This window comes from Rutilus rutilus (assembly GCF_951802725.1).
Source record: "Rutilus rutilus genome assembly, chromosome: 17".
Lineage (NCBI taxonomy): Eukaryota > Metazoa > Chordata > Actinopteri > Cypriniformes > Leuciscidae > Rutilus > Rutilus rutilus.
Window position 1 is genome coordinate 31039683 of NC_140230.1, and position 15890 is coordinate 31055572.

The 15890-nt window shown below is 38.2% G+C and overlaps 1 protein-coding gene across 7 annotated transcripts in view; it reads right to left on the bottom strand.

Moving 5' to 3' along the window:
* rims2a (regulating synaptic membrane exocytosis 2a) overlaps nucleotides 1-15890 on the bottom strand; it is a gene marked incomplete at its 3' end in the record, with an annotated part of 189910 nt that overhangs the window by 97355 nt on the left and 76665 nt on the right. For 4 of the 7 annotated variants that reach the window (XM_084385430.1, XM_084385426.1, XM_084385425.1 and 1 more), the window contains 2 exons: nucleotides 14607-15427; nucleotides 2972-3165 (listed from right to left, as the gene is read on the bottom strand). In XM_084385430.1, coding sequence (XP_084241556.1) covers nucleotides 2972-3165; nucleotides 14607-15427 — 1015 coding nt within the window. Of the gene's footprint in view, nucleotides 1-2971; nucleotides 3166-3358; nucleotides 3427-14606; nucleotides 15428-15890 lie in introns of all 7 variants that reach the window. The other 3 variants (XM_084385427.1, XM_084385432.1, XM_084385428.1) reach the window with 1 other exon arrangement.

Here is a 15890-nt window from a genome sequence, read left to right on the forward strand (position 1 = left end):
TGTACAAGAATCGCTTACAGTAGAAAAATATAATGGAGGTCTGTGGGGCAAGGCATTCCAGATGGTCTAAAAGCAGAAATGTGAAGCTTGCATTTTTGCTAAAGTGCTTATATTACTTTTTTTCTTTTTTTTTTCTTTTTTTTTTTTACAAATTGGCTATTTTCTGAGATATACTGTAAAGTTTTCTAAATTGTCCTTTTATTGGTGAGATGACATTTCTACATTAATTAAGTTCTGCTTACATGTTACTGACCTTATAAGTTGTAATGCAAAAAAAGAAGGAAAAAAAGAAAGAATTATAATAAGTTAATAAGTATAATAAGAATAAGTTAGCAAGCCATTCTATCACACTGTTCACATATATAATGTTTAAAGTCTTGCCTTGCCCCATACATTTTCATACTGTAAAAGACATTTATACTTAAACTACCATTCAAAGGTTTAGGGTCAGTAAGGTTTTGTTTCAAGCCTCTTATGCTCTCCGAGAAATATTGTGAAATATTATTGTAATTTAAAATAACTTTTTTCTGCATCAATATAATTTAAAATGTAATTTATTCCTGTGAATTTTCAATAACCATTACTCAAGTCAGAAATCATTTTTATATGCTGATTTTCTGCTCAATAAACATTTCTTATTATTATCAATGTTGAAAACTTTTTTTCTTGATAAAGTTCAAAAGAACAACAAATGTTTTCTAACATCTTAAAAGTCTCAATTTAATACGGAAGCTTGTTTCCGTCACAGAATAAAACGTTTTAAAAGATAATTGCGCCTTTTTTGATGAATTGAATGCCTCCACGCTGAATAAAAGTATACATTTCTTCAACAACAACAAAACATCTTACTGACCCCAAACGTTTGAATGGAAGTGTATTTTTACACAATGGCCAAAATTATTTTCTGTTATAGGCTAAGAGCGTATTACTTCATAAATGTCACAGTCTTTGGCAAAAGAGACGGTGTAGAGTTTGTGTGATTGTCTTGCTGGGAGTGACATGCACCCATCGCATGCAGAGAAAAGCCCAGCAGTCACGGACGGAGACCAAATCCATCATCACCACAGCCGAACCCCAGCACCACATCCAGCAAACACAAGCCCGAATAATGGAAGAAGAAACACAGACGATGTTCAAACCGAAAGCGAGGAGAACAGCATGGAAAGGCTCACGAACACAAACGGTGGAATCCCGTGATCCATAACATGGAGAGCAAAGGAATATGACAGTGGAAAGGGAAAAAAGAAAAACAAACTTTGTGGCAAAACAAATCCTGGCTGGCCATCTCTGAGCGAGTGAGCGTGTGTTTCGGAGCGGAGCGTGTCTGGCGGGAGAGGGGGGAAGGAGTGAGGATTCGAACCAGTGAGGGGGTCTAGGGCCCTATACCGCGGCTGACGGGGCCACTAACACGGCAATAACACACGAGGCTGAGAGGGCATGCAGCTGACGGGGGAACCCACATTCCCTAAGTGCCATGACAAAACACACAGTCACACGGTGGAGTGATTCGCTGCTATGTCGACTACGGCAGCTGCGGCTAAGAAGCAAACGATCACAGAGCAAGCAAGAGGCTCCCCAGCTACTGCCACAGAAGAAAAAAGTTGAAAAACTGAGGAAAACTTAAGTTAAAAAAAAGAAAAAAAAGAACTTAAAACAAGTAAAGGAATAGTTCAACCAAAAATGAAATTTTGTCACTATTGTTCATGATGTTCTGAAACCGTACTTTTTTCCTTCCATGGAACAGATAAGGAGAAAGAAAGCATATTTTGACATGATGCTGAACACTTGGTTCTTGCGAGTCACATGACCAAAAGTTATGTGCAAGATTACATGTGTTAAAGTGTACGAGATTCAAAGGAGTGCAACGTGAATGAAACTTAAATTTCAGTCGGTTTCTGACCATACACACTACTGTTCAATAGTTTGGTTAAAAAAAAGACAAAAAATATTTGTTTTTAATGTTTCTGAAAGAAGTGTATTAAGCTCGCCAAGGCTGCATAACATTACAGTAAAAGCAGTAATACTGAAAAATATTACAATTTAAATAACTTTTAATGTTAATAATGCTTTAAAATGTATTCCTGTGATGCAAAGTTGAATTTTCAGCATTGAATATTCAGTGATAATCCTTCAGAAATCATTCTAAAATGCTGATTTGCTGATCTAGAAAAATCTCTTATTATTATTATTAGTGTTGAAAACAGTTGTGCTGCTTAATATTTTTGTGGATTTTTTTTTTTTTCATGATTCTTTGATGAATAAAATGTTAATATTTTTTTTTAATGCATCCTTGCCGAGTATTACATTTACATTTTACATTTACATTTATTCATTTAGCTGACGCTTTTATCCAAAGCGACTTACAATTGCTATATATGTCAGAGGTCGCACGCCTCTGGAGCAACTAGGGGTTAAGTGTCTTGCTCAGGGACACATTGGTGTCTCACAGTGGATTCGAACCCGGGTCTCTCACACCAAAGGCATGTGTCTTATCCATTGCGCCACACCACACCACAGTACGAGTATTAAATTCGTACTTCCCTTCAAATTTTTTTTTTTATCTTAGTGACCCTGAAATGTTGAACGGCAGTGTACTTTTAGAATATCTGAAATATTGTACAATTAGACCATTTTCACGGCAACTGTGTGGTGTTTTTTGTCCTTTTTGGAGCCTGACAGTTCTTGGTCAACGTCTGCTTTCATTTTATGATAAAAAAAAAATCCTTTTTGTGCTCCACGGAGGGGAAAAAAGAGAAAGTAATAGAGAAAGCTTTGTTAAATGATACCAAAATGTTCATTTTTGGTTGAACTATCCCTGCAACATCCAAAAAGAAAATCAAATCAACATCTCACCTATCATTAGCGACATCAAAACAAAGACCATGTGAAAATGGAACAAAATGAAGTAAATGAAAAGTTCAAACAAAACAAGATCAAATCAAATCAGTGCAGGCTAGAGAGGTCCCAGTACCTTCTCACTATGGCTATGTTCCTCGTTTAGGGTAGTGCTACTGCAAGTATCAACCCCCGAGTCTTTAACCTGGGGTTCAAACCACTCAGCATCTTCTTCCAAAGAGTGGCCCCCAAAGCGCACCATTTTCTTTTGGCCCTCAGATAAGGTGTGTGACTGCTCAAAAGTTTGTCTTTTTCCCCTTTGACTGTCCCCTACAGACATGGGATAAAAACAGAAAGAAAAAAAAAGACATGCAGAAGTGAAAATAAATCAAAAGAACCATGAAATGACAGAGTGACAGAGAGAGAGAGAGAGAGAGAGAGAGAGAGAGAGAGAGAGAGAGAGAGAGAGAGAGAGAGAGAGAGGGAGAGAAAGAGGTGGGACATTAGGCTCCGCATGTCTCACCAAAGACATGGAGGAAGCATCGCTGCTATGCCACGTTGTATGATCCCACCAGTGGCCATCCAAATCCCCTGCGAGCACCACACACACATACACACACAATCCCAGAACGCACACATACAGCAGAGAGCAGAGGTAGTTTGTGAGGACAAAAGAAACAGAGACATGTGGGGGGGGGGGGGGGGGGGGGGAGAAAGACACTGTATTCACTCATTCATATTGTTAAATGTGTCAGACGCACTCATACTTAAACTCACACTCACACTTAATGTACATTGATTATTACACTCATAACTGTATTTATGCAACCTAACTATGACAAATCAGGCAAGTAACAAGAATATAAAGAATTGTCCCTGGTAAATGCAACATAATGCGCCTTTGTACAAAACTAAAGAAGAGGTCAAACATTTGCACTGCTCAAAGAAACGAATGAAGTTTTGCTATCTTCAAAGTCTGACTAATAAGATCTGAAAAGATCTTGGGACTGGGCTTTTAATACACTTTATTTCAGGGGGAAAAAAACACACAATGCCGGCTCCGGTTTAAAATGCAGTTGGTGCACACTCTCTTAACCTGCATTCCTGCATTTGGAGAGATATGACATAGTCATATATGACATCATCAGGTACAACACTGGATGTGGTCATTGTAAATGACATCGTCCAATATGACATCATAATCAGATAAAAACCATCAGCTGTGATGCCTTTACATATAATAGCTAGATCAAATCAAATGTGATATAATCCGAATATTACATCAGATATGGCTTGATTAAATATAGCACAATTAATATGACATCAAAATATAATAAAATGTATACCTAGTTTAGTCATGAAACTCTAACGTGCCACTGATTGGCTGTCTCGTGACCGGTTCAGCAGCAAATCGGCCACTTCTTTCTATCAGGCTAGCCATATATATTTCAGTCTGACCAGGTAGCATTAAGGTGATGATACACAGGGCAACTTTTTGAGCAATGTTGCCATCAACGGGCAACCAGATGAGACACAGGGCCCACGACCAATCTAAATTATCCAGATAGAAATGTATTGGCCATTTTCAATGGGAAAGTGCCCAAGCAACAACCGCTCTGCAAGACTGCCCAGCAACATTGCTCAAAAAGTTGCCCCGTGTATCATCACCTTTAGACGGCGCGCCCAACTTAACCCTCCTCCTCCCCAGCACCACCTGTCTAGATCTGCTACGGGTCTCTATTTGCAGAAGCACTTTCAATGTCACTTTGTGTCTTATGGAGCAAGTCTTCGTACTTGCTCTGTAGCAGCAGCAAGTTTTCTTTCTGTTTTATCTGAGTCTGTGTACAGTCACAACCTATTTACATTTACATTAGAGATACATATTGTGTTTCAAACTACTCTGAGGAGAGTTGTCGTGACTGAAATGATATCGGTATGATTTGAACAACAAAACGATTTTAATGGATTTAGTTTTACCACAGTAAATATGGCATTATCGAATACCATGCGATATTCATACGACAACATCAGATATAATACAGTAGCATCATAGTATTGTATCTGCTCTGTGCTTAAGCCTAGGATGTGTACATGTGTCTTAAACATCTAATGAACAGAGCAACCACTCATACAGCAGCTTAAACAACAGACACTGATCTACATATGGGACTCATTACATTAAACTCCAAAACACTAGCGCCAGTGGTAATGACAGAGAACTGCAGACATATGAGAATTAATGAACAAAAGAATAAAGGGGTAGTTTAAGAAAATAGCCTAAAGCTCTTCCTGTAGTACTCGCAGAAACCCACTGAATGCAATGTTATGGTCCTCCAGAAAGTCATATAGTACAAAAAATTGAATTATGCATGCCATGAATATCCTTAAGAACATCAGAAACAAAAGGGGAAAATAATCTGGAATAGTGGAAAACAATTTTTTTTTTCATTTATTTCATTTTATTTAATCAAATTTAATTTGAAAACTTGATAGATGGAAACCAAAAGATGATTATTCTTAGCAAATGTATGATAGATCTCACTTTATATAACACTTAAAATTAAAAAAGGACTCATACAGTAATGTACACGTATAACTACTACCATGGTCCAAAGTATTAATTTTAATTTAAGTGAGTGACATGACGTAAAGGCCAAGTATGGTAACCCAGAATTTGTCCTCTATATTTAACCCATCCAAGTTAGTGCACACACATTAGGAGCAGTGAGTAGTGAACACACACCGCAAAACATGAACACACACACCCAGAGCATTGGGCAGCCATTGCTGCGGCGCCTGGGGAGCGATTGTGGGCACTTTCGCTTTCACGATTACCTCATCTTTACCACATTTAAGGTGAATTCAGGTAAATTACGCCATGTTTTTCCAATCATCTCAATGACAAAAAGTGGCCCAAATTACCTGGGACAAAACAATAACAGTAGCTACAATTATTTCAGTGCACATTCACACTCGCCACTTATCTGTGTTCCAAATGTCCGCTATCATCATGCTATCCTTCTGGAGCACTGCTGTGTCCTCTCTCTCTCTCTCTCTCTCTCTCTGTGTGTGTGTGTGTTGGTAGTAAAAGCGTGAGCGCAGTGGTCTTAGCGGCTGCGTTCCGGGGTCTATTTCTCTCTCACTCTCACGTTCTCGGCAGAAGGCGGAAGTGCTGATTCAGGCCTGAGCACAGCTCCCAGGCCGCTAGTGCACGGCTCTCCATCACTCTGACAACTCAATAAAAACCCAGTGTAAACTATTAATTGGATCATTAATTATTGATGCTGTTTTTACTACGAGTGAAGGAGACAGGAGAACAGAGAGAGAGAGAGAGAGAGAGACAGACTGAAGAGAGCGACATGGCGTGCAATCATAAAATGAATATTGATATTGATATTTGTCTCCGAACAGGACAACTGAAGATGTGGTCTGATTGGTTCCCCTTGGCATGATATAGAAAAAGATTCATGGAGAATGAATCATGTTGTTCATTTGCACGTGCTGCATGTTTACCCGATTCACTAAAAGAATTATGCCAACCAATACAGAAAAAAAATTAAATGATTATGAATGACTGATTTTCAATGCACAATTTTAACATGTATTATTTACTATGTAAATATTATTCGTTTTTACAGTTATCTACAAAAATAATAGTAAAATATTAAAAATGTTTAAATACTTTAAATATATATTAAAATATTTTATTATATTTATTATATAGACATTTATGTATTTATATAAATATGTAATTATTTTTTACAATTATTACAAAAATATTTCAAGATATTAAAAAACATTACTAAAATATTATAAATTATTCACACCTACATACATAAAAACATGTGCATTTTTCTTTCCAAAGTCAAACATTTACTGTTTAAATTTAAAAATGCTTGAAGATCTAATTTTTAGTTGTATAACCACGGTTTCTGAGAACTGCTTCACATCTGTGTTGCATGGAGTCGACCAACTTCAGTAGTTCCAGACCAGGACGATTGCACTACATACCACAATTTCTTGGTTTTGCCTCAAAAACAGCATTTTTGCTGTCACCCCACAAGTCTTCTATTGGATTAAGGTCCGGGGATTGGGTTGGCCACTCCATAATGTTAATCTTGTTGGTCTGGAACCAAGTTGCTGCTCGCTTACTGGTGTGTTTGGGGTTGTTGTCTTGTTGGAACACCCATTTCAAGGGCATTTCCTCTTCGGCATAAGGCAACATGACCTCTTTAAGTATTTTGATGTACTCAAACTGATCCATGATCCGTGGTATGTACGAGGAACATCCCCATATCATGATGCTTATGCCACCATGCTTCACTGTCATCACAGTGTACTGTGGCTTGAATTCAGTGTTTGGGGGTCGTCTGACAAACTGTCTGCGGCCCCTAGACCCAAAAAGAACAATCTTGCTTTCATTAGTCCACAAAATATTGCGCCATTTCTCTTTAGTCCAGTCAATGTGTTCTTTGGCACATTGAATTGAACCCTCTTCAACACATGTCGTTTTTTCAACAATGGGATTTTGCGGGGGCTTCTTGCCGATAGCTTGGCTTCACATAGGCGTCTTCTAGTTGTTACAGTACTCACGGGTAACTTTAGATCTTCTTTGAACACCCTGGAGCTGATCATTGGCTGAGTCTTTGCCATTTTGACTATTCTTCGATCCATTTGAATGGTAGCTTCCCGTTTTCTTCCACGTCTTTCTGGTTTTGGTTGCCATTTTAAAGCATTTGATATCATTTTAGCTGAGCAGCCTATCATTTTCAGCACTTCTTTATATGTTTTCCCCTCTCCAATCAACTTTTTAATCAAAGTTTTTCTTCGCTGTTCTTCTGAACAATGTATGGAACGGCCCATTTTACTCCGATTTTCAGAGAGAAATGCACTATAACTACCATGTACAGTCCGGTTAATGCCTTCGTCCTTACATAAGGGCCACTTGTTTGACACCAGTTTTTTCACAGAATGATAACCTCACTAAGTGAACTCCACACTGCTATTATTTTGAACACACCCCTTTCAATTAATGTTTCAATTACACAGAATCAGCAGCATGCATGTCATGGCTGTTGGGTCTGTTGTTTTTCTATTACTCTACTACACCTACTAGTAAATTATTTACCATGTAGAAATATAATTTCTACCAAAAAACAGTGATTGATCTCTTTAGTGATGTTGGACTGCTATTATAAAAATGACATAAAAAAATGTTAAATAAAAAAAAATTTTTTTGCTGAAATGATGCCGTACACATCAAATCATTACTGATTGGTTTGTAATTTTCAATCTATTTTCACTGTTGCTAACACTATCAGCAATTCTTGCAATTTCAACAAAACCTCATCTATGCTACCTAGCGAACAAGCCATCCTTATTGTTGAGCCCTGTAAATGTAAATAATGATGGGTGATATATTGATGAAACAAGCTGATGGTGATGTATTGCTATGTTTAGACACTCACATCACTCTTTAATTACCACTTAGGCCTACTAAGTGTCTTCTAAGAACACATACAATACTGAAACATGAATATAACCCTGTGGAACACGAGACAGTTTCAAACCTTTTCTCCTGTTCTGTCTGCACATCTGCTGATCGATAAAGAGGAGAACAAAAAGATAGACCGCTACACTAAATCACATGAGGGTCTCCTGCTGGACGTCAATGTTTTTACAAAGCTTTAGCACATACCCATCACATTTCTACGGAGATACAGGCTATTTCTGCTGACAGTTTGAAGAGCAGAAAAAAATGAGTAATATGCATACAGCTGAATGTAATTATCATTTTAGAGCTGCACGATTAATTGTTAAAAGATCACAATATCCATTCAAACACTCACACGATCTTATTCCTACATGACAATGATTCGGCTCTGTTTATTAAACCTTTGACAAGTACGATCACACGAAACATTATAAATCTGCTTTGGTGCTGCCGCTGAGCCAGAGAGAGCAGTTGTCATGTTTAGGTATGAAACAGCTTCATAAATAGTCTTTTCCATGACACCGTTTTCTTATTTCTGTGATACAATAGTTCATATGATCACTGAAGTACTGGGGTAAAAGTTTATAGTTGAAAATCAATCTTTCGTCATTGAGTCATTCACTCAAAGAGATTTTTGTTGATTCATCCATCAAGCGAACAAGTGAAGTCTTTGAGTGAGCCACTGAATCGTTCATTTAAATCGATTTTAATATAATTAATTCAAATGAATTAAATATTTTAAAAACACTGCAGCAATTAACATTTTGTCAGAGCCCGTAGTAAATTACATGTTATCTTGTTTAGTTGTCTATTCAGAGTTGTGGCGAATCGGATCTCTATACTAAAGGCACACTATGCAGTTTCCGTTTTTGTCAAAACAGAGACCCCTAGAGTCGCTGTGGAGTACTTGCATTTAACGTTACTGTCGTAAATACCACTCACGCAGAGCCGTCTCTGCACTCTTCCGACTGCGCTTTCTTCGTCGACTCCGCCATGATTCACGTCTGAAATGCGTGCTAGTGTCTTTTATAGAGGCTGCTTCTTATGTTGTTGATGAATGTGACGTTGTGCCGTAAAGCAAGATTTGTCGGGCCGCCACCTCTCAAACATTGCTGGTTTTGCCAGCGGCGTCCCCACCCCCCCCCCCTCCCCCTCCTCTTGCATAGTGTGCCTTTAAACAAAAACAAAAATCTCAGTTCTCAATTTATCCAGAATTGTACAGCTCTATGTCATCTGGATAAGCTCCGCCTCAAATGTTTTCTGATCGCTGTGTTTTTTTTTCATTTTTTGTTCATTACATAATTTGCCCGGAATCATACGTGGTCTTTTTGACTGGTCTGAGAGCAGGTCTGAATGCAGAGCGAATCCAAGCAGCTTATCCAGATCCGAAAACAGGCCTGCAGCCAAGCGGATGCCATGGTAACCTGCTTTCACCTCATTACATCTGATCTTCAGACAGTCAGCCGGCAAAACAAATAACGTCAAAACCTGCGTACAGAACAGGAAGCCTGAAATAAACAAAATGTCTGCTGCTCAAACAAAAATGACAACCAGTTCATGGCTAAAGTTGAACTGTAATAGAGTCCAAAGACATCAGATGTCAAAATTGATAACCAAGTTTTGGATATTGTGTTTAATGCATTTGCTTTGTGTAATGTTTTTCAATGTTAAAATACTTTCCTTTCCAGTTTAATATACTCTGTGTTAGCTATTATTAGGTTATGACACTCTGACACTTTCCAATCCCTGCTCTCCCTGTGTCTTAATATGCGTACTTCCCTATTATATAGTATGCAAAATGCAGTACATCAAATGAGTGGTGTGTCTGAAAATGTACATTACCATCCATTTTTTTTAAAGGTGTGGTTGATTATGATTTCATTTGACTAACTTTAGTTAGTGAGTGAGCATAAACAACATCTGCAAAGTTACAACGCTCAAATTTCAAACCAAAGGAAGATCTTTGATTTTAAAGAAATCTTTTTTAAAGGACTACAACAAACGACTGGTAGGGACTACATGACATTCCTCACGGGTTAGTGACATCACTAACCCGAACATTTTCATAAGCCCCACCCCCGGGAACACGCAGTCCATGTTGAGAAGAGGAAGAGTTGTTGTAGTACAACACATTTGTGAGTCTGCTCAAGCTGTCGCATCCGTCTTTTCACATGCAATACAGTACATAACACAAATGCAATAGCATGTCACTCTGTAGGCAGCGATTTTATAGATTATCATGACAGAACATGCTAATCAAAGACTTGAAGATAGTTAACTCCACATCAGCTACATAAATCCATCAACTAACCATTCAGAAACGTCCTGCTGCATTCTACATGTTGTCACTTCTTCTTGAGTTTCTTGACTTCTCCGACTCCAGTTTAAACATAAAAGGCAGAACAGTTTCTGACATTTTAGTGCTTGTCTGCGTGAGGTAATCAGAGCTGCTAACACACATAAGCTCTTGAAGCTCCGCCCTCTGTGCCGGGAGCAGCAGCTCATTTGCATTTAAAGGGACACACGAGACGACACGTTTTTACTGACCCTCAAAAAGGGACACATTTTTCAGCTAAAACTTCACATACACACTCTGGGGACAATCAGAGACTTATTTTACATATTGTAAAAAGGGGCATTATACAACCCCTTTAAATGTTATGCACACCAAGGATGCATTTATTTGATCAAAAATACAGTAAACAGTTCCATTGTGAAATATTCTTTTTAAATTTACAATATAAAGAATTGTGGATTTTTTTTTCAAGATTCTTTGATGAATAGAAAGTTTAAAATAACAGCATTTATTTGAAATAGAAATATTTTGTAACATTATAAATGTCTTTACTGCCACTTTAGATCAATTTACTGCATCCTTGCTGAATAAAAATATTAAACGTCTAAAAAAATACTGACCACAATCTTTTGAAAGGTAGAGAATATTTTTGTGCAACTGATGCCACTAGTGGTGTAATATATACATTTTATTATATTTATTATTATATTAAAAATATTTTTTTGTGGTTGTCAATGTAGAGGCTTCACTACGATAAAAAAAACCTGCTTTTGTGGGAAAACAGCTTATCATTTAATGAATTGCCAGCCTATCGGCTTATCTTCAACATGTTTGCCCTTAAACATTCATTTTGGATTGAACTATTTTTGAGTTTACACCAAAAAAACTCTGTTTTATAAGATAAGTCACTGACCATTGCGCGACAGGTAGGATTCAGTTTACAACACTTCTCATTCATTTCTAATAGTATCCGCAAACAGTGATTGACTGTCGCACAACTTTGAAGGAAACTCAATGACGTCAAGGCTGTCTTGTGATTGGTTTTCAAGGCACACCTGATCCAAGTTAGCCGTTACGCTTTCTCCAATGGTAGAGACACGGACCCTCATATTTCCCAAACATAAGAGTGACCATCTCTTGATTTCTGCTCCACTAGCATCACATAACAAAATTGCAAATTACATTCAGCCTATCTGCTATTGGTCAAACAAACAGGTAGCCCTACCCTGAACTCACACTATTGGCTGAGCCACTGTTGCTACGCCGGGCTGATCAAACAAACAGAACAATGTTTTGAAAGCACCAGTGTTTACACTTTTCTGGAAAATATGTCTAATTATAGTTATCTGAACTAGCAGAAGCATTAAATGCACACACCTTAAAGGGATAGTTCACCCAAAAATGAAAATTCTGTCCCAAACAGAAAATGTACCCACCCTCAAGTTGTTCCAAACCTGTTTGAGTTTCTTTCTTCTACTGAACACAAAAGAAGATACTTAAAAGAAGATACTCCATAGTATACTATGGAAATCAATGGGGTCCGTCAACTGTCTGGTTACCAACAAAATATCTTATTCTGTGTTCAGCAGAAGAAAGAAATTCATACAGGTTTGGAACAACTTGAGAGTGATTAAATGATGACTTAAATGAAGAATTTTCATCTTTGGGTAAACTATCCCTCTAAAGTGAAGAAAATGTTTGTATATAAACCAACTGAACCAATAACACAATGATGAAATCAAGTAGAATGGCCGATTGTGGATTTGTAATCATGCAGAAACGCTACTATCCCTGTGCAGTATCTCCACTGAGCTCGGCTCTCCTGTGCGATAAAGCTGACGGGAAAGGCAGTCTTATCTGGCCTGATGTGCTCTCCCCTCCTCCCTAAAACCCACCTGACCTTCAGAGAGAGCGTTACTCCACTCCTCTGGTTAGAAGTGTGGCTGTGAAACCTGGAAGAGCGGAACATCAATAATGTACAACTGTACGCTGGGTTTTGTCTCTAGGATGCTTATATAAGTGGCTCAGAATGAGTTCTTACTGCAATTCTCCGTCCTGCCACACACCTCAAAAACCTTCCTGTTTGTTGTCTACGCAGTAAATAAAGTGCATGGGAGACGCAATTAATTAGCAGGACACGTTGCTAAGCTAATAACTCGATACTTTAATATGCATAATAACACAAAACTGAGTATAATAATTTACGTTTCAGAACTAAAATACATTTGTAATCAATATTTCTCTCAACTCGTCCACCTTTTCGGATACATTTTTTTACACCAATCGTGTCACAATGTATTCTTGCCCACAACTAACCCAAAATCGTAACCCAAAACAAAGGTGCACTTGATTTGTTTACTTCACTGTTGGAAAAAGGAGAGTGTGCATTTTATATTATTTTTTGGACACCTAAGCACATTTTCTCATTATCACAATGCATTCATTAATTTAAATCAGCATACATTAAGTGCAGTGCAACATACTGTTGTAATATAAAAATACTTCACAATTCAACTGAAATAATATAAGCTTGTTTCGCATTACAGTAAGGTATTTAGTAGGAACAATTTTGGCTTTATTTTTTTCAAGAAAAATATAACATTTCTCAAGCATACTACTTATTTCTTTAGGTGTAAAGCTTCTAAAGTGGATAAATAAGTGCACTTCTAATATTAATATTTACGAGACTATCTCATCTCTCTCTTTCCTTATCTCTGACTCTATTCCTCTGTTATGTAACATAATCCATTACATCTGATCTGAAGGAACCAAGACCCAGCAATATCTGTCACTAGGAGGACAACAGAGAGAAAACAATACACACTTACAAACATACAGAGATAGAAAGCAATACACACAAGTCAATGGACACCAGAGTTGGAAAGTAACTAACGACAAGTGATTTTCCAGCAGCTGAGGAAATAATCAAAAATAATCAAAAACTTTTCCCTGAATTGTGTGGGTATCCAATTTATTCCAGTAAATTGGTTCCTTTGGACAGTTCATGTAAATGAACCAGTTCAAAATGAAGCGATTCACTGATTCATGTCCTTTTTATGTCTTTTTTATAGCTAAATATTTAGATAAGCACTGCTTTTCAGCATTATGTTTTTGACTTCATTGCAGTTAACTACTTTTTTATCGTAGCTTCTATTGTAGCTAACTACTTTTTAGTAATTTGACTGTAATTGAATTACTTTAAATAGCAGTTTTAAAGCTTCTCCAACACTGACGGACACAGTGACTCCTCTTGACACACATCTCTCCTCATACTCCCTGACCACACACACACACTGGCCATTCACATACACACACTGTGAAACATCAGCATCAATCAAAGGTTATCAGCATAATAAATATTATTCTTTAAGTATTCTTAATTTAATTACTTACATGTAAATAAAACTCTAATATTAGCAACAGCTTTAATCTATTAGCATCTATCTTCATTGCATAAACATTCACTAGTTCAAAAGTTTGTGGTAAGATTTTTTAATGAATACTTGTATTCAGAAAGGATGCATTAAAGACAGTAAAGACATTTAAAATGTTACGAAAGGTTTACATTTTAAATTAATGCTTTATTTTGAACTTTCTATTAATCAACGAATCTTGAAAAAAAAGATCACGATTCCACAAAAATATGACAATATGATAATAATAAGAAATGTTTCTTGAGTAGCAAATCAGCCTATCAGAATGATTTCCGAAGGATCATGTGACACTGAAGACTGGAGTAGTGATGCTGAAAATTCAGCTTTGTCTTCACATAAATACATTACATTTTAAAATATATTCAAATATAAAACAGCTATTTTAAATTGTAAAAATATTTCACAATATTACTGCTTTTACTTTATTTTTAATCAAATAAATTCAGCCTTGATAAGCATAAAAAACGTAAAAAATCTTACAAACCCCAAACTTTTGAATGGTAGTTTATATTTATAAATAGATATGATTTATAAACAGCTGCATTACCTTTCTCGCTCACAGACTCACTCTCGATCTCCACGTCCTCACAGCTGGTGTACTCGGGTGTTGTGGCCAATTCCTCCTCGGAGCTGCTCAGCGACACCTGCCTCATTTTTCCGCCCCTCTTGGTCTTGTGAGGTTTGGGCGGCGGCGGCCTGACGGACTCTGATTGGTCGGAACTGAGCGAGTCATTCCGCAGCATGCTGTCCATCTTCTCTCGTTTACTCTTCCGCACGGCCGAGGCGGGATCCAGCAGCTGCTGCCTGTGAAGGGAGTCCACATTGGGGGGACTGTGGTTGGACCTCCAGTGGGTTTGTCCGGGACCCGGTGAGTAGTGGGGACCTCGCAGGGGCCCAAGGGGCTCCTCCATCTCAGTGTACGCCAGGGAGACGTCGCTGTGGCGGCGTTCGTGTCTGAAGCGCGAGACCTCGGCATGCATGCGCATCTGCTCCTCGTAAGGTTGTGGTTTGACTGGGTATCGGGCCAGATTGGGGTCGCTGCGGTAGCGGTTCTGGTACTCCTCCTGCCGCTGGCGCTGTAGCTCGTGTTCGCTGAGGGGCGGGCCATCGGGCAGGAAGCCGGGTTCGGGAGGGTACTCTTCCTGAGAGTGCCAGCCGCCCCTCCGAGCACGGTACGCCCCTCGCGCTACCTCTGCGTCCTCGTAGGAGCGACCGTAGCCTCCCCGCCACTGGCGGTCTCCGGCCCCGTAGTCAGACGGTGATCGTGGCATGCCGCCCTCCCCTGGGGCATACTGCGAACGCTCCGCCTTTTCCTCCCTTTGGTCGTATTTTTGGTTTGGATCCCTGGTTGCTGATGGGCTTCTTTTCCTGTCGGTCACAAAAAAAAAGTGAAGTTATTAATAAAATGTCAAAGGTCAACGTAAAGATCTACTTGAAACACCTCCACAATGGCCTTTGTAATGCTGAGAATGAAACGTGTACTATCATAACTTTCTATTCATCAAAGAGTATCACAGTTTCCACCAAAACAATAAGCAGCACAACTTCATTTAGCATCTGCTTGCGATATCTCAACTGCTTGATTTCTTGTATTGTCTCAAAATGTAAACTATATTATTGACAGCTCTAATCTTTTAAATGCGCCAATAAGGCATGGAGATATTAAGATATTATAAGCATTAACATCATGATTGTCTGTTAAGCTGCTTTGAAACAATGTGTATTGAAAGAAGCACTATAAATACATCCAATCAATTCCTGATACGTACAAATAAAATCCCATCCTACATTTTAGCTAGTTCAAAATGCTGTTATTTTTAAACACGTCAGA